This window comes from Engystomops pustulosus, chromosome 1 (assembly GCF_040894005.1).
Source record: "Engystomops pustulosus chromosome 1, aEngPut4.maternal, whole genome shotgun sequence".
Lineage (NCBI taxonomy): Eukaryota > Metazoa > Chordata > Amphibia > Anura > Leptodactylidae > Engystomops > Engystomops pustulosus.
In genome coordinates, this window is record NC_092411.1 from 79,744,222 (window position 1) to 79,763,581 (window position 19,360).

The 19,360-nt window shown below is 46.5% G+C and overlaps 1 protein-coding gene across 1 annotated transcript; it reads left to right on the top strand.

The window, feature by feature from the left end:
* Nucleotides 1–353: 353 nt before the first annotated feature.
* Nucleotides 354–18,048, top strand: C1H22orf39 (chromosome 1 C22orf39 homolog). Its single transcript, XM_072122444.1, has 3 exons — nt 354–503; nt 7,439–7,606; nt 17,761–18,048. The coding sequence occupies exons 1-3, from the start codon at nt 486–488 to the stop codon at nt 17,893–17,895; spliced, it is 321 nt and encodes a 106-aa protein (XP_071978545.1). The 5' UTR covers nt 354–485; the 3' UTR covers nt 17,896–18,048.
* The last annotated feature ends 1,312 nt before the right edge of the window (nt 18,049–19,360 follow it).

The following is a 19,360-nucleotide window of genomic DNA, read 5'->3' on the forward strand; positions in this document are numbered from 1 at the left end:
GACAGGGGGAGCACTACACCTCCTCTATACACAGCAGTGACAGGGGGAGCACTACACCTCCTCTATACACAGCAGTGACAGGGGGATCACTACACCTCCTCTATACACAGCAGTGACAGGGGGAGCACTGCACCTCCTCTATACACAGCAGTGACAGGGGGATCACTACACCTCCTCTATACACAGCAGTGACAGGGGGATCACTACACTTCCTCTATACACATCAGTGACAGGGGGATCACTACACCTCCTCTATACACAGCAGTGACAGGGGGAGCACTACACCTCCTCTATACACAGCAGTGACAGGGGGATCACTACACCTTCTCTATACACAGCAGTGACAGGGGGATCACTACACCTCCTCTAAACACAGCAGGAAACAGTAAGCCCCGCCTTTATGCCTCGATCACATGACCTCTAGTAACACGTGACCAGTGACATCACATTTACTTCTCTTAACTTCAGTGTAGCGTGGAGATGCCATGGCTGACACCTGGAGGGTGAGTGTGGTGTATGTCCTGTGAAGGACACATCACGGATGCTGGTGATATGTGTCTTGCTAATATGTTGGGAGTCCTGAATGTAGATGGGGACAGATCTGTAAGGACACAGAGGGGGTGAATGAGTTGGGTTACTATTGTAGGGACCATTGAGAATTGTGACTGCTGGTGCTGCCTCTCATTCAGCTCTGTGGGACTGTGCTCATAGAAAGCTGCAGCCCCCTATAACATGCATGTGTAGGGCCATGTACCAAGTTTTATTGTAATTCCTTATCCACAAAGTAGGGGATTACAATGTGTTCAGATAACAGTCCTAATGTTCTCATGTAGGTTAAGCAGCCTATCACTCTGGGACTGCTGGAAATACTCAGGTGCTGTGCTCTGCAATTTCCCGCACACTTGCAGTATAGAATGGCAGGACATGTGCTTAGCTTGCTGCTCCATCAATGGTGAGAAAGGGACCTCTGTTGTCACGGTCAGTCAAAGCATTTGTATTCCCGATGAACAAGTTGTTATTCCCTGTCTTTTGAAAAGGGCATAACAATATAAATTACAACCCGCTATGCTGCCAGATCTTCTTAAATAATTATAATAATTCTGTTCTTCATATAGCTCCATAATATTCTGCAGCACTTTCCAGATCAACTGGTCTGTAAACAAATAAAATGACATTACAGAGTAATAACCTGCCCAGATAGGAATGAGAGCTTATAATTCTACATGAGTGTAGGGTTTGCCTTCAAGCATGTTCCTCCTTACCCGGACATATTGCCACATTGGGTGTCATATGGCCGCTCGGCAGCCAATATGGCTATATGTCCATGTCGGGAGGAACGTGCCCGAATGCTGAACCCAAATCTACTCTTTGGGTCTGCACATCTCTTCTTATTGTCTTTTTACACATGAGGTGAAGGTACTCGTTTAATAGTCCACAGACCACAGGTTCTTTATAATGGATAAAATAAATGCCATGAGAGGCCTCGTAAATGTCTGTACAAATGTCTTATAATTCTTGTTCAGGCAACCCTACTCCTCAAATTGTCTGATGCGGTTAAATTTGCATGGAACTGTTCTCTTGCTACCAGGCTACAAGCTACATCCTCTTCCTGTCTCTTCACTGCTGCAGTTTGTAGCCCAATGAAAGGTCATGTGACCAGAGCTCAGTTATTTGGTATGAGCTGCTGATGCTTCAGTCACATGACCTTTCACAGTGGCCGTGCCCATGGCAGTGTGCACTCCTGCACACAATGCCATTGGTAGGATTTTGCTGTCAGTGTGGCAGCCCAATCCTGTACTGTGACAGGGACCAATATTATCAGTCCCCTGTCACAGCAGCGTCTGTATAGAGTGCTCATGCTGATGTAAATAGTATCTTAAAGGGGTTGGCCACTATATGACCAAAATTTCAAGTTATTGTAATAAGGCCCCTAGTGCCATAAATAATGTTATGCTTACCATCATACTGTAGGTTCTGAAACCCACTGAAGTATAGATCTCAGCTTTTCATAATCTGTGCTCTGTCCGTAAAATGGCATCTGCAGGGGAGTCACATGACACTATTGTCTGGGACTGTGCGTGTTCATGATGAGCAGTGAGCGCTTCTGCCCCTGTGGTGAATATATGGAGAGGAGGACATGCCAGCATTTACAGCCGTATGTAGTGAATCTGCAGTAACATGCAGTCAGTGTAGATGCCAGCATGTCCTATCCACCACAGTCTGAATACAGAGAATTGTCCTCTCCATATACGGCTGGGTTTCTGCAAAGCCATAAGTGCTCGTTGTTTAATATAGCAACTACAGATGACTCCACAGAAGACGCCATTTATGTACGGAGCACAGATTATGAAATGCTGAGCGCTATATTTCAGTGGGATTCAAAACCTATGATGGTAAGCATAAAATTATTATTTATGGCACTGGGACATTAGGGGGCCTTATTACAATAACTTGGGACTTATTTTGAAATTTTGCTTATAAACTGGCTAAACCCTTTAATGTGATAGATAGTGATGTAAATAAAAATAATTATTTAAAAAAGTATCAGTATGAGTAAAACAACACTATAGGAGTGAGGGCCCTGCTCGTAAGACCTTACAATCTATGAGTCAATAGGGCTGAACACAGGAGCTTTTATAATGGTCCAGCCATTCTTTATAAGGGACCAAAATAAAAATAATTTAATAAATAAAGCCGCTGCTTGAGCCAGTCATCTGCCGTCATCTTATATACAGATTCCGAGATGAATAGGACTGTAGAGAAGCCTGTAAATTGGTATATAGTGTTTTCAGGATAACAGATGGAAAGATTACACAGGGTCGGTTAGTGGAAAGGGAGTTGAAGTTTCATGCAGTTTACTGAATGTGATAGGCCTGTCTGAACAGATGAGTAATAAGAGCAGTTTGAATCTTTGGTAGTTGATTATTAGTCTGGTAGTTGTAGGTAAAGCATTCCAGAGTATCGGTGCAGCTCTGGAGAAGTCCTGGAGATGTGATTGCAAGGTTTGAATCCTAGATGAATATAATCTAAGATCACTGGCATGAAGAGCATGAGTTGGGAGATAGACTGAGGAGAGAGAGAGCTTTGTGGATCAGGGTGATATGCAAAATAATATTCTGAAAGAAACGGTCAACCTGTGTAGTGACTGGTACAGACTGGAGTCCTCCGTGTAGCGTCAGGTCTGGAAGACAAATCTGGCTGCTGCACTAAGAATGAACTGTAGAGGAGAGAGTTCAGTTAGCGGAAGACCGATTAGTACAGAGTTGTGGCATACGTCCAGCGTGATGCAGAGGAGGATAGGTGACCCCCTCTCCATAGAAATGCACGGTGTTCTGGCCTATAGGACATGTCCTATTTTTTTCCCCGTGTACAGAGCGGTATGATGGCACAAGTGTGGGGCACCGTATTGCTCCGTAAGGCCATTGCCATCCTTGAGGTACATATGTATGGTCGTGTGAATGCGGCCTTACAGTAGTCTAGACGAGAGTGAATTAGAGCGACAAATAACAGTTTAGAGGTTTCAGTTGTTGTAAGAAAAGGGCAGATTCTGGAAATTTGTGAGGTGCATGCGGCAAGAGCGAGCACGTGATTAAATATATTGTGCAAAGGAGAGGTCAGCACAACCCCAAGACAGCGGGCCTGCTGCATCGGGTTATGGTGATACCACAGACAGAAATTAACTGGTCAGGCCTGGATGGGTCAGTAAATGACAGAGATAAAAGAAGTGACAGCAAGAATAAAAAATCCATTCGTACTGGAGGTGGACTTGGTGCACTTTGCTGTATTATTTAACCAGAAGCTTGCTACAGCCTGGACAAATTGCATGGGCTTTGTTAGTTAAAGATCTCTTACAAACCAGTACACCTCTGTACCAAGTCCAGTTACAATTCCAAATGTTTATCTATTTTTCACCGTCCAGCTGCGGCCTACACACACCAAGCTATGGTTACATAGCTATTAAAGAAGACCTGTTGCCAGAATTTTACCCCCAACAACAGCAATAACTGCTGGTAAAGGGTTAAATGTCCTCCACATTCATCATTGCGTGGTGAATTTAGCTTTGGGCACTGTGTGGAAAAGGGCATTTATAGTCGCCAAAAGAGTTTTTTTCACTTGGACCACATTGCGACTGGGTTTGAGTTCAATATAGCAAAGAAAATTGTCCTAAAGGGACATATAAACCCATTTGTCACTTAAAATATAACTTTTAATAATATATTCTAAAAGATGGATATACTTCGTCCAGAATGTGTTTAAAAGTTTACAGAGTGCAGGTGCTAGAGTTTACACTTTAATTGGGTGAGCAAGATTTGTCAAGCGGCATTTGACAACTGTGACTAGCAGGAGATGGGACTGATAGTGTAAACAGTCCTCGGGTGAGGAGGTATCAAGGCCACGACCTCAGTAGAGATCAGTATCCTTTTCTTGGGTCTGTTTCACATTGGGTTGTTTGTGCCCACTTTTGTATTTTATTCCCCTCAGAGTGGCAGTGCCCCACGTTATTCGTACTGGGGCTCCACAGTATTTTGCGGTTCTTGCCAGTGATCTCTATAAGCTAGTCTAGGTTATCCCTACTGCGGCTAAATAGTTATATTTCTGATATGTAGTATTATATTGCTCTGACACCCTGGGTTCCTAGCTATCCACTGCCTCTGAATTAAAAACTACCTAATAGCCCCCCCGACATGTTTCGCCACATGCCATGGCGTCCTCAGGGGGATCGGGGCTATAGTGCGGCACGCCAGATCGTTTGTGTCATTTATAGATTCTCTGTGACGTGATCACTGGGGGCCTGGTCCTATCATCCAATATCCGAAGAGTGACGCCGGTCTCTACCGCCAATCAGGTAGGGGTAAGTCCGTGGCTTAGCCAAACAGTACCTCCCTCCTGTCCCCTGATTGGTTTTCGATCGGGGGTAAGGTGGTTCCCGGTCCAATTAGCGTCTGATGCTTAGGCTCCGGCTGGTTTGGTCTTTCTCCGCCTCCTGGAATGCCTAATGCGCATGTCTATGGACTCTGCCTCCGGTGCGAGTCTCGGTGTCGAATGCGCATGCCCGTAGACTCTAGTGCAAGTCAGGGTTGCTATTGCGCATGTCGGTGGACTTAGTTATTCACTGCGACGGGGAAGCTGATGCGCATGGTATTGGACTAAGCCGGAATCGTAAGTAGGGCTGATGTATATTTTGGACTTGGTTCGGATTACAGACAAGGTTATGTCAACCCCAGTGATTGGAAATAGGATTGGAGGGTGGGTTTGCCCGATCTATATTTGTAATCTGGTGCGCCCTTCGGACGGGGTATATGTATGTATATAATTAATGGAAGCAGTTCTTGTTTGACCAAAATCGCAGACCTTATGCATATAGGATTAGTGCTTATACTTATAGAAATGCTGCATATGTAAAGCCTTCATTGAGGCCCTTAGGGGATAAGGTCCTCAGGCGATAGATCCATTTAGCTTCAAGCTGTAGGAGCCTCCGGTCTAGATCGCCCCTTCTGATCCCAGTCTTTAGACGGTCAATGCCCCAAAATTTAAGTTGTTCCAGATTCCCCTTATGCGTCAATTTCATATGTCTGGTTAAAGTTGTATCTTTGTCGGTTCTCACGGTGCTGAGGTGTGAGGACATCCTCCTCCTCAATTCTTGCACCGTTTTACCGATGTACATCTTGGGGCAGGTACATTGCGCCACATAGATCACTCCTGTCGATTTGCAGTTTATGTAGTGTTTAATATCATATGTGCGCCTACCGTCTGAGTCTGAGAAATTCCTCTTTTTGATCATGTGTTTACAGAGCGAGCAATCCCCGCATGGGTATGACCCTGTAGTTCGGGGCGGTAGCCAAGTGAGATTTAGGGTTCGCTGTTCGGAGTAGTGGCTATGGACCAGTAGGTCCTTCAGATTCTTTCCCCTGCGGTAAGTTATTGAAGGGTATGTGGTTAGCACCGGTTGGATGTCCTCATCTGCGGTCAGCAGAGGACAATATTTTTGAAGGATGTCAGAGACCTGTTTGTTATCCGTCGAAGGTGCCAATGCACCTAATAGACCTCTGTGTTTCCCGATTCTCCCCGTATCCTAGGAGGTTTTCCTGATCCTGTGGGAGGGGACCAGGGACGTCTTCAAACAATTTGTTGAATGCCTCAACAATAATACAATAGGGATGCACTTCACTTCAGAAATTCACCACAAACAAATCTGTTTCCTGGATCTAACCATCCAAAAAGATGAACAAGGCCTCCTACAAACCTCCATCTTCAGGAAAGAAACCTCAACCAACAGCCTGTTAAACTGGCATAGCTGGCATCCAGAACCCCTTAAGAGGGGTATTCCAGTAGGCCAATATCTTCGAGCCAGGAGGAACTGCTCAACAGAAGTGGACTTTGAGAAGGAGTGTGGCGAACTCTACCAACGCTTTATATGTAGAGGATACCCCAAAAAGACCCTGCATAGGGCCTACCAGAAAGCGAAAAGCGAACCGCAAAATACTGTGGAGCCCCAGTATGAATAACGTGGGGCACTGCCACTCTGAGGGGAATAAAATACAAAAGTGGGCACAAACAACCCAATGTGAAACAGACCCAAGAAAAGGATACTGATCCCTACTGAGGTCGTGGCCTTGATACCTCCTCACCCGAGGACTGTTTACACTATCAGTCCCATCTCCTGCTAGTCACAGTTGTCAAATGCCGCTTGACAAATCTTGCTCACCCAATTAAAGTGTAAACTCTAGCACCTGCACTCTGTAAACTTTTAAACACATTCTGGACGGAGTATATCCATCTTTTAGAATATATTATTAAAAGTTATATTTTAAGTGACAAATGGGTTTATATGTCCCTTTAGGACAATTTTCTTTGCTATGAAAAGGGCATTTCACGCACCCCCAGCAGATTTAAGCTGGGATGCCTGTGCCTAACTTTTCAACAATGGTGACTGAGAAAGGGAACCTTTCGTTGAGATCAGGCACAATAAACCTTAAAGTGCTTCTAAAGTCTCCCGCTTAAGACTGGTCAAAACTGCTGCTTTACTCCTTTAAATGGAGCAAGATGATATACAGGCAGTCCCCGGGTTACGTACAAGGTAGGGTCCGGAGGTTTGTTCTTAAGTTGAATTTGTATGTAAGTCAAAACTGTATATTTTATAATTGTAGATCCAGACAAAAAAAATGTTGGCCCCAGTAACAATTGGAGTTAAAACATTTTTTTGCTGTAGTGGGACCAAGGATTATGAATAAAGCTTCATTACAGACACCTTACAGCTGATTATTGCAACCTGGGACTATAGTAAAGCATTCAGAAAGCTTCACCAGAGGTCAGAGGGGTCTGTCTGTAACTATGGGTTGTCTGTAAGTTGGGTGTCCTTAAGTAGGGGACCGCCTGTACTTGGATTGCAACATCACTTCGCTGGCGTTCAATTTTGTTAATGCTTTATTTTTCAAAGCCTCCAAGAGACTGTGATGACTATTGGGATGAATGGAAGTACTGCAAGAGCTTAAAGAACCGCTTCCACTACTACTACACTCATGGTGGAAAACCAGCCTGCCAGCAGTGGAAGGAGGACTACACGGCCTGCAAGGAATGGGAGAAGAAGAGAAGTCTAGCAGCAAAGGTGACTCAAATTCTGTATTGATAAGATATAGAAGATCCATTATTCTTAGATTTACTTGGGCCTTGTTCACATTCTCAAGTAGTGGTGCTATCCTTAAAGATTGATATCGGCTTGACAGGGAAGGAACACCCAGTGTCGCCACCATCCGCTGCCTGAAGTGAATGGATGTGACATCACTAATCTGTAATAACTAATCCCCTATAGACCAATTACATCGCTTCTCTTTTTTACAGGGCCTATCTGTAGCTCAATCCCATTCAGTTGAGCTGTCATAGCAAGTGCTGGGCTTGGTGAGCAGTGGACTTTTCACATAGGGCAGTGGTGGCAAACCTATGGCACAGGTACCAGATGTGGCGCTCAGAACCCTTTCTGTGGGCACCTTGTCTACCACCCTAGCACAGAGATCGACAGACAGGACTCAAGGCCTCCACTTGTAGTCTGAGGTAGCCCAGTACAAGCAGCACTATTATTTATGTGACACATTCTTTTATCTTGATCCACAAATCCCCACGTCCGTGTCTAATTAAGTTCACAGGTTGACTCTGACCGAATATAACCCTGTCACAGACCGGGCTTCTATAAAACAAGAGTTGGCGGCAGACCACCGTGCTGAGAAGGCTCTGTTTCACTGTGGCTATTGAAGGGGGACTTTCAGCTGTGCAAGGTTGCGGGCATGTGTTGTGCCACACCGGAGGTTGTGTGGACGACTTTAACTCACTTCCTGCGCCTCCTGGAACCTGTCCATTACGGGGTCTGAAACTTCACACCATTGTTGCCTGAGACTACAGGAGGAGTTTATGTTCAATCAATTTTATTGAAGATTTACATTTTCCAAAGAAACGTAGGTTAAATTTGAATAATAACAGATACAAAATAAACAGATGACAAAAAGCTATGTCTGCTGTAGTCTCCACCACAAACTCGAGGGAACCTATATTTTATGTTCTAATAGTCGTACATTATAAGTGCTATATGTAAGTTAGAGAAATATTTAGGTTCCTTGCACCGTATGGTTCGTCCGGAGTCATGTTTTGGTGTCTATGGCGACAAGGGACGAGAGTTTGTTTGCTTTCTATTTCCCATGTGGGCTGATCATCAGATAAGTTGTACCCTGTGGTTATCTAATGGAGACCTCTGGCATCATCCCATTGGGGGTAACGCCAGAGAATCTCCACCATGAAGGGTATGCAAGACGATGAGGTACTGACTTGCAAGCGACGGCTCCCCGTAATCTCGGTACAGTATTCAAGACCGCATTCAGGGTGGGAGATCAGACATAGCGTGTTAGTTTTGTGAATAATAAACGTTAAGTTTTATAATATGATATTACATATGTTTTTGTCCGGATATGGGTATCTTTCTCTGCCAATGGCAGTTTAGTGCTTCTTTGAGTAAAACTCCCTGTCGTGACATTTGGTCCACCTTTTTGATAATAAAAATTAACAAGGATCACGTAACAGGGAAGACAGACAAGGGGATTGGGGCGACAAGGAGGGGTGGTAAGGGGAAAAAGGTAGGAAAGAAGTGATGGACGTGGGACAGGGAGTTGTTCCAGGGAACCAGGGCCAACATGGGCCTCCCTCCCCTGCCTCCGCCTCATCCAGGCTCCAGAAGCTCTTTGAATGTCGAGGTGTCCCGGAACACCACCCAAGGCTGCCAGAGTTTGAGGAATTTGACTGAGGAGCTATTGATGTCTGCCATTATCTCTTCCATGCAGAAGATCTGCATCATTTCCTGTAATCAGAGATTGAGGGAGGGCTGGGGGATCGCCACTTTCTGGGGATTACTGAACGGGTTGCTAATAAAACAAATGGAAGTAAACTGCGCTTTATTTTCTTGATCTCCCCTGATAAGATGGAGAGTAAGGCACTTTCTGGTCTGCCCGTGATCTGGACATTTAGATGAGTTTTAGAGATCTCACAGACCTGGTTCCATAATGGGAGGAGTTTACTGCACGACCACCATATATGAAGCATGTTTCCTTTCTCCACGCCACACCTAGTGAGGGGTAGATTGAATGCAGGAGGGCCGGAACCCTATACCATCTTGATAGAATTTTATAGCTGCGTTCTTGCATCGAACTTGCAACTGAGAGCTTGTGTGATAACAGGAAAGCCTTTTCCCAGTCTTCCGCCGACAATGTAACTCCTAGCTTCTAGCCATGAAAGATGGGACGTCTCCGGTCTCGAGGTCAGCTCTTTGAGTGAAGGAATCAGGGTTTCTCCCAAAAGGTCTCTCATACGAAGGTCTTCGTGAGCCGATCGGCCCAGAAAAGTGGATCTAGAGAAGCCGGGTGGGAATTCTGGATCCCTAAATAGGGGTGTCAGTGGGCTGTGTGGTCTAGATAAGATTTTTCGCCTGTTGAGGTAGTCCCATAGTTTCAAGGTCTGCGATAGGAAAGGGGTCTGCGGTTCCAAATCAATTTGTCGGAAGGGCACCCAAGGGAGTAGTCGTAGAGGGATAGTAGATCTATATTGCTCGATCCGGACCCACTGTTTAGAGGTATGGTGATGGTGCCAGTCCAAAAGTCTCACCATTGAGGATGCCTGGTGATAGTCTGAGGTCGGGCAAGCCCACCCCCCCTGCTGTTTTTGGGCGAATGAGAAATCTCCAGCCAATCCTCGGATGGGTTGAACCCCAGACGAAATGAAGCAGAGCTGAGCGGATGGATTTAAAGAAGGAAGCGGGTGGCTGGATCGGTACTCTCTGGAACAGGTAGAGGAACCCGGGGTAAAATATCCATTTTAATCGTATTGATCCGGCCAAACCAGGACAGGTATTTTTTATCATAAGAGGAAATGTCTTTCAGTGTACGTTCCAAGAGTGGAAGGTAGTTCAAAGAGTATAGTTTTGCTGGATCGCTGGGAACCCTTATGCCTAAGTAGGTAATTGCATCTGTGTGCCAGCGGAAGGGGAAGGCGTCCTTAAGGGACGGAGCTTCGGAGGATGGTAGTGAGACGTTCAGTGCTTCCGATTTACCGTAGTTAATTTTAAAATTGCTCAACTGTCCATACCTCTCCAGCTCCGCGATCAGTGAGGAGAATGAGATTCTAGGTTGCTGCACATACAGCAGAATATCGTCTGCAAACAGCGCCGTCTTATACTGTCGTTGGCCTACTTGTATTCCATGTATACTGGGGTTATTCCGGATGGCACACGCCAGATGTTCCATGACGATAATGTATAACAGCGGTGATAAGGGGCACCCCTGGCGTGTTCCATTACGGATTGCAATGGGTGGGGAGAAAAACCCATTAATTCTAACCCTGGCTGTAGGGCTGGTATAGAGAGCGAGGATCTTCCCTTAGAATGACTGACCTATTCCCAGCTGTGTAAGTGCTGCTGACATGAATTCCCAGTGGACCCTATCGAAAGCCTTCTCTGCATCTATTGACAGGAGACGGGAAGGAGCGTTTACGAGCATGCGCTATGAGGAGGAAAGTTTTATTTATATTATCTCTAGCCTCCCTGCCCCTCACGAACCCCACCTGGTCTGTATGGATTACATTAGGGAGATGTGGTGCCAGTCGGTCTGCCAATATTTTGGAGAACAACTTCAGGTCGACATTCAGGAGCGATATAGGCCTGTAGCTTGCAGTGGATAATGGGTCCTTCCCTGGCTTCAAAAGGACGCTAATGTTGGCTTCTAGCGACTGAGGGTGAAAGGCCGTGGTAGGGGTTATGGCGTTAAATAAATCTTGTCATAAGGGGGGCTAGCGTGTCTCTGAAAATTTTATAAAAGGCCGGTGTGAAACCGTCTGGTCGCGGACTTTTCCCAGAGGGGGATTCTTTGATGGCCTCAGATCTCTGTCTCGGAGAATTCTGATTCTAATTCTTCTACCACCTTCGCTTCCAGTCTTGGGAGTGGCGTTTCCGCAATGTAAGCCCAGTTCCTCGGGATGATGATCCGAGGTCTGTCCTTTGATGTTGTATAGCCGGGAGTAGTATGTCCCGAACTCCGCGCTGATTTTGACGGGATTATGAATTATACCTGAAATATATCCCACGAGATACGCGGGATATGGGACGTGTTCTCTCGGGGGTGTAATAAACGGGCCAAAGGTCTCCCACATTTATTGGACTGTTCATAAAGTCTACTCTTAAATCGTAGGTAGTTGACCATGGATTTCTGGTCTAGTAAGGTCCGAATAGCGTCACGGACTAAAACCAATTCTGCCAGGTCTCCCGGGGTTTGACATAGTTTGTGTCTCTTTTCTAGAGAGTTTAATTGTTGGAGCAGGGAGGATAGTTTAGCAGAGTTCTCTCTTTTTAGTCTGACTCCGTGGTCTATAAACCGGCTCCTAATCTCACATTTGAGTGCTTCCCACTTCATCGGGAGCAATGTGGGAGAAAGATCGTGTGTCTGCATGAAGGTAGTCACTGTGTCTTTTATGTCCTGTGAGTAGAGAGCGTCCTTGAGTAGATCGTCGTTGAGGCGCCAAGCCCACTGGCGTGAATGAGCAGGGGGTATTTCCAATGCGAGATAGATCGGGGCATGATCCGATAATATGTTTCCTATTGAAGCGGACGGCTCCCAGGCTAATCCCCTGTGCTGAAGGAGGAAGAAGTCGATGCGACTGTATGAGTTGTGGGCCGGAGAAAAATATGTGAAATCTCTGTCCTTTGGATGGAGTATTCGCTATATGTCCACCAACTGCAGACCCTGTAGATCCCTCTTGAGGGGTACCAGTTGGTGAAATGGGATGTGGCTCTTCCCTGAGGATGTGTCGAACCTGGCGTCTAACGGGAAGTTGAAGTCCCCCCCAACTATTAGCATCCGCTCCGAGAACTCTGAGAGAGTCGATAGTATTCGCCTATATGCCGCTACAGGGGAGTGATTCGGTAGATGTTTGCCCGTGAATCAGGAGTTTAAGGAAGACATATCACCTGCTTCGTCCACTTCCTCGCAAGGACCACATGCGGGAGTGAACGATGAGTAGCGATGGATGCTCCTTTAGAGCGTGACTCCGGATTAGTGCTGTGGCCAGGTCTTGAAGTAACGGTTTCTAAGTAGTGGGATGTGACCGGTTTTTAAGTGCGTCTCCTGAAAAAATAAAATCTTAAGGCTACTTTCACATGGACATATGAAAACGTCCGTATCCGTACCGTTTTTTACGAGTTACATACGGCCACATTCATTTCAATGGACAATACGTCCAACCATTTATATTGCCGTTTTTGACACTGGAGCGTACCGTACCATATACTAGCCATATAAAAATATAGAGCATGTCCTATTTTCTCCCGTATTTCAGTTCCGTATGCCCTAGAAGTCTATGGGGACGTATAAAATACGGGTCACATACGTGCTGCATACGGATGAAAAACGTCACGTATATACGGCCTGGAGAAAAACGTCACGTGAATATGGGACTGGAGAAATCATACGTCTTTGTGAATGTGGCCTAACTCCTAGCTTATGCATGCCGTACAATATTTGAGAACGTTTTTGGGGAGTATTTAGACCCCTGGCGTCCAGGGAACCCAGCTTTATAGACACCATGGCTGGATGGGGACTGACCAGGTGTACTCGTGGAGTAGGGGAGGCAGGTGGGGGGGGGTTACTACCTGAGAGGGGAATAAAGACAAATAGAAAGGAAAGAGGGAGGGGTGAGTAGTGTAGGAAAATAGGGGGAACAAAAACTACACTACTAAAAAGAAAACACGGGAAGTGTAACGGGTTCAAGCACCTAACCCTAGCACGTAGGTGAGGGAATATAGGCCAGCTGAATACGCTCCCTCAGGTGGAACGTGGACCTACTACAAAGGGAGCCCGTGTCTAGGGCCCCTGTACCTAGAGAAAAAGAGGAGTTACTGGAAGATCAACAGCTGGCGTCACCCAGCATTAACTTCTATGCTGTAAAACAACTGCGAACTAATGGAGTATTAGAATGTCCATGGGATAGAGTCTTCTACAAAATGACAAAGGATACATATGGTGAGTTCCCATGCAAGCTGGCCATCGCGGGCCGTGATCTCCGACCTTAAGGATTGTCTAGCTGACGTCTTCTCCTGAGTTGCCCTCCGCGGTCATCCTCTGCCCTCCCACCAGGGGGACGCTGGGGGCGAGGCCAATCCACCGGCCCAGGAGGGGTCGGGAGCCGCGGCCAATCTGGTATTACGGGGGCTAGGACCCCAAGCGCAGCCGCTACCGTAGGAATGTCTTTAGGATGACGGATGATGTAGGTGGTGCCCTCTCGCCTCACTTGGAGACGGAACAGGAAGCCCCATGTGTAGGGGATATTACGTTGCCTTAAGGCTTCCAGGAACGGGCGGAGAGCTTTCCGCTTAAGAAGGGTCAATCGATAGAGGTCAGGCAAAAGTTGTACCGGGGTTTCTTGGAATAGAATCTGATCTGCTGCCCTTGCCTTGTTCATGATGGCTTCTTTCAGTTGGTAGCGGTGTACCCGGCATATGACATCCCGCGGGGGTTCGTTGGGAGAGGGGCGAGGCTGTAGAGCGCGGTGAGCTCGATCAAGCTCCACTGGAGAATCGCCTGGTACTTCCAGGACCGAGTTGAAGAGGAGACGGAGCTCTGAGTGAAGCTGGCTCGATTCTACAGTTTCCGGGAGCCCGCGGATACGGATATTGTTCCTTCTGCCCCTGTTCTCTGCGTCGTCTAGCTGGTCTGTGAGCTGTTGGAGTTGGAAGGAGTGAACGGCAAGGGTCCCTGAGTGGTTGTCAACTTGTGCCTGTATGGTAGCCTGTGTATTTTCCACAGCAGACGTTCTGGCTTGTACTTGGTGGACTTCCTCCCGTAGCACCGTTATCTCAGCACTGTAGGTGCTAGACGAGATACATATCACTCCATATCCTCCTTGGTTGGTATGGCCTTCAAGTGCGCCTTAAGCAAACTCAGCTCCGCGAGGCCCTCCAGGGCTTGGGCGAGTAAAAATGACTGGTGAGCTTCCGGTGCGGCAAACATAGGTATGGGGGAAGTTCCTGGGCCCTCAGGGTTGAAGGCGAGAGGTGGTGTGTTTCTCTCCGGTGTCTGAGAGGCTACAAATACCCTTGGGGATAGGGCCGGAGAATGTAAGATATGGGGTTGAGATGCGACGCTCCATGGCATGAGCGTGTCCGGCTGGTGGAAGTAAGGGAAATTAGGGGAGACCGCGGGGCCATCTTGCATAGCTGGAGGATGGAGAACTATCTGTGAATCTAGGCTAGTTGAAAGCCGGAGAGGGCCACGTGGGTGCGAGAATGACTGAGGCACTTCCAGGGGCCCGGCATCAATGTCCTGGGGAGGGGGGCCGGCATCTATCTTGACCCCCCCGGGGAAGGTCCGCATTGGGGGGGATGGTACCCCCAGGTTGGAGTTGCCCCAAGGCTCCCTTCTTGGGGAGAGGGGGCAGGCGGGCTTGGGATTGGTCCCCTAGAGCCAGAGAGCCGGCTGGGGAGGCAGTCTGATGGACCTCCGCCACCACCTGTATAGTGCGCCCAGGGGTGATCATGGGCTGTGCAGCAACAGAAGGTTCCTGAGGCTGGGTGGTTTTGCTTTCCCCTAGCCCATAGTCAGGGGCTGCGGCTGCAAGCTATGAGGGCTGGCTGACCTGATGCGTCCATTGTCCCTCCATCTGTTCCCTCCTCCGTGCAGCAGGTGGCGGTTTCCGTTGGTGGTGCCGTGGTGTGTCGCGGGGCTGCAGCCGTCTCGGCTTCTCCACTTTCGGCTGCCTCCTTTTCCTTTCCTGTTGGCGCGGAGCGCTCTGGCGCAGGCCGAGCCACATGTTCAGTGGTCATGCCTGAGGACGCACACGGCCGAGCGCCCGCATCGGGAGACGGAGCACTCATGGCAGCAGGCGAGGGGGGCACCGGAACGCTCCGGAGTCCTCCGCGGGTGTCTCCCGTTGCTCCCAAAGATCCGCCGGAGCTTCGGCCCGCAGGGATCGATAGCTCTTGTCTTGCTGCCGTCATCTTTGTCTTCGCGGGAGTCTCCGCTGCCACGGTAAGGAACCGGGATATTCCCCTTGTAGCGGTCCGAGGCAGGGTCAGTGCAGGGATCGGGGGGTTTCCCCTCTTCTTAGGGCCCATAACCGTCGGTAACCGGGTGCTGGGTGACGCTTGTGGTACCATGGGGCCCGTAACGGAGCAGGAGCTAGTGAGCGGCACATCTGCTCGCCTCCATAGGTAAGCCACACCCAATACAGGAGGAGTTTAATGTGTGGACAGCGCTGGATTTTCATTGGAGCTCCTGCTCTGGGTCCTGATACTTCCTGTTCAGGGAACCCTACAGGAAAGCTACAAGGATTATCCAAATTGTCCTCCTTCTATTAATGGTATTGTTCTCCTCAGTTATTTTTCTTAAAATGTGGATCTTGGTTGTATTTTGAGCAGTCTCTCTAAAAGGTACATCATCAATGACATGCACCCCTTTAAGTTGGATAATAGTGCACTTGTCAAGGCAGCCTTCTGGGCAATCACAGTTCCAGCACCAGAGGCATTAGAACACTGCTCCGTGTATGAGTACACTGCTCAACCCCTGCTCAAATGGACTTTTTCCCATTTCCGTTTTTTTTTTGTTTTTTTGGACCCTACCTTAAAAAAATCGATAATTTTCTTTTATTTTTCCGTGAACATATAGTGCTTTCTATATTTTTCTACAAAAAATCCAAATGCGTTGAAATTGACACAAAAACTCATTTGCACTATACAGTCGGTACTGTAAGTATTCTGACCCCTTTAAATTTTTCACTCTTGGTCAAGATCAAAAAAAGTTATTTTATTAAACAGTACAACCATGGGAATGATGCAACAAGTTTTTCACACCTGAATTTGAGGATCAGGTGAACATTGGTTGAAGCCATTTTCAAATCTCTCCAGAGATGCTCAATTTGGGTATATGTCAGGGCTCTTGCTGGACCAGTCAGGAATGGTCACAGAGATGTTATAAAGGCAATGCTTTGTTGTTTGAGCTGTGTGCTTAGGGTCACTGTTTAGTTGAAAGGAGAACCCTCTACCCAGAGCACTCTGGAAAAGGTTTTTGATCCAGGATATCGCTGTACAGTACTTGGCTGCATTCTTCTTTCCTTCAATTGCAACCAGTCATCATCTCTGTGCAGATGAAGAGCACCCCCATAACATGATGCTGCCACCACCATGTGTCACTGTTGATCTTGTATTTGGCAGGTGATAAGCAGTGGCTGGTTTTAGCCACAAATACCGCTTACAATTAACTCCAAAAGATCAATCTTTATTTCATAAGACCAGAGAATCTTATTTCTTATAGTCTAGGAGTCCTTCATGTGTTTTTTTTTTTTTGCAAGCTGTATGTGGCTTCATACGTTTTGCACTTAGGAGAGGTTTCTATCAGCAGACTCTGCCATAAAGCCCCGACTGGTGTAGGGCTGCAGTCATAGTTGACTTTGTGGAACTTCTTCTCATCTCCCTACTGCATCTCTGGAGCTCAGCCACAGTGATCTCTGGGTTATTCTTTAACCTTTCTCAAGACGGCTCTTCTTCCGTTTAAGGTTTATGTAGGCCACTGTGCTGTTAGGAACCTTGAGTGCTGCAGAAATAATTTTGTAACCTTGACCAGATCTGTGCCTTGCCACAATTCTGTCTCTGACCACAATTTCCAAAGGTCCGTGCAACAGTTTTCCGTCAGATGTTCTTTCATGTGCAAACTGTTTGCACATGTATTTAAGAAGTATGTTTCGCCATATATGTTTCACAAACAACCATTTTGTGTCGCGGCTGCACTATTTTTCATGCAACACAAAATTCTGCACTAAAAAGGGAGATCCGTTGCCCAGTTGGACTGCGCGCCACATTTAACATGCAAAGTCCCACAGAACTGTGTCGCACGTCCCATGTTAAAGGTACACACAAAAAAAAAAGTAGTGTACACTGTCAGAGCAGTACAGAGGGTGCCAAATTCATAAAGAATCGGGCCACAAATCATGAATCTGGTGCAGTTTGCAGATTTTAGTAAATCTGGGGCCATGAGAGTGAGTGTCACAGCTAAGTGTGTGAATACTTGTTACCATTTGATCCGTTTTTCTTACACATTAATGAGCAAAAAAAGGACTTGATCTTATCAATTGGCTGCAATGAAACACAGTGAAAAATATATGAATATTTTCCGTACCCACTGTATGTACATGGATGTGCGTGTGTGTGATGTCTTTCCATACTAACAGTGTTCTCCTTCTCTCCAGGAAGCTCTAATAGAGAGTGAGAAGGCAAGGCAAAAAGAGAGGCAGAATAACAACCCAGTGTGGACCATGAGAAAGCGACCTCCTGCAGACTGGCATCTCCCTCTGGACAGGGATAAACCTAAGGAGCAAGAATGAAATTTATCTTATTAAACTAAACTTATTTCAGAGTCTATGTCCAGCATTCCTATCTATCTGGATGGAGTTGTCATTTACTTAATTTATATGTACCTATTTACTGATTTACCTTCTGTTTTTCAAACATGCAAATAAAGATGGACATTTTTTGTACATCCAACATTCCTAAGTAAATGAGCACAGAGAGATAATACTGTGTACTAACAGAGCAGCTTCTCTGCCACTGAGTGTACACCCCTCCATCCTCCGCTTCATTACCTCCTCTCTGACAGTAAGGGAGGATTGTAGTGGCCAGATACTTCGACTAATATCTTGGCAGAAGTTCACATATCAGGTTAGCGGTTATAGGTGTTATTCTATACAACTTCAATTTTGGGAATCAGAAAAATATGAAAGTTCGAAACTACATGTGTATCATGTAATTTCTACTGGTTTACATTACCATTGAAAAGGTGAGGATAGCAGGTTGTAAAATATATATACAACTGGCTGATTACAGAGGGCTCTTTTTACTGGAATAGAGTTGTGCATGCACACTGCCCCTCCACTAACTGCTCTGGACTGTTAAGAATCTGGGCAGGCGCAGGACTGTAAGGCTGGTTTCACCTGAACGTGTGCAGCCCAAATATACGTGCCATATAGCAGTGCGATCTCACAGGCTGCATACAGTGCAGTAGACTGGAGTCCCTGCATTATATAGAAATATAAGGACATTCCTTAACAGCTGTGCTGGAACAGTAATAATTAATACAGCTATTTAATGCAGGAACTACTGTCCACTGCACTGTGTGCAGCCTGTGGGTTAGTGCCACCATACGTGTGTCCCCATGGACATTTCATTAAAGGAGCTGTCAGAGTTCCAAAAATCTAGGAGCCTGGCTGGGGAGGGCTTTTTAAAAAAATAAATATGTGCTTGCCTCCTCAGTCGCTCTTGATGTCCCATGTCGTGGTTTATTTGATCCATGGTATGGAACTAAGGGATCCGGGACTCTAACTCACCATCTGGACCCAAGAGACTAAGACATTTTGGCGCACATTTATTGAAGTGTTTGTGTCAGTTTTCTGTCTGAGTTTGCACCAGAAATAACATGCAAACTGCTTGCACATGTATTTGTGTTGTGGCTTCAGTGTCTGACCATGCACCACATTGACAGAATTGTGTCACATGCTCCGTTATATATATAAAAAAAAACATACATACATCCCGAGCAGTGCAGGGTGCACCAGATACATGGAGATCGCGTGCCAGTATTTAATCTGGTGTACCCTGCACATAAAGTAGTTTGCAATACTTTTGATAAACCTGAGCCTCTCTGTGGCTTAAAGCAACCCTATCACCAAGGTGGTGACAAGTACCAATAGCCTGTTTGAATGCCTTTGTCAGCATTCTGAATCATTTCAGTAGTTTATACAAGTTTAATTCACATTACTTGGCTCCCTGCCAGCAACACATGAAGACTTCCTG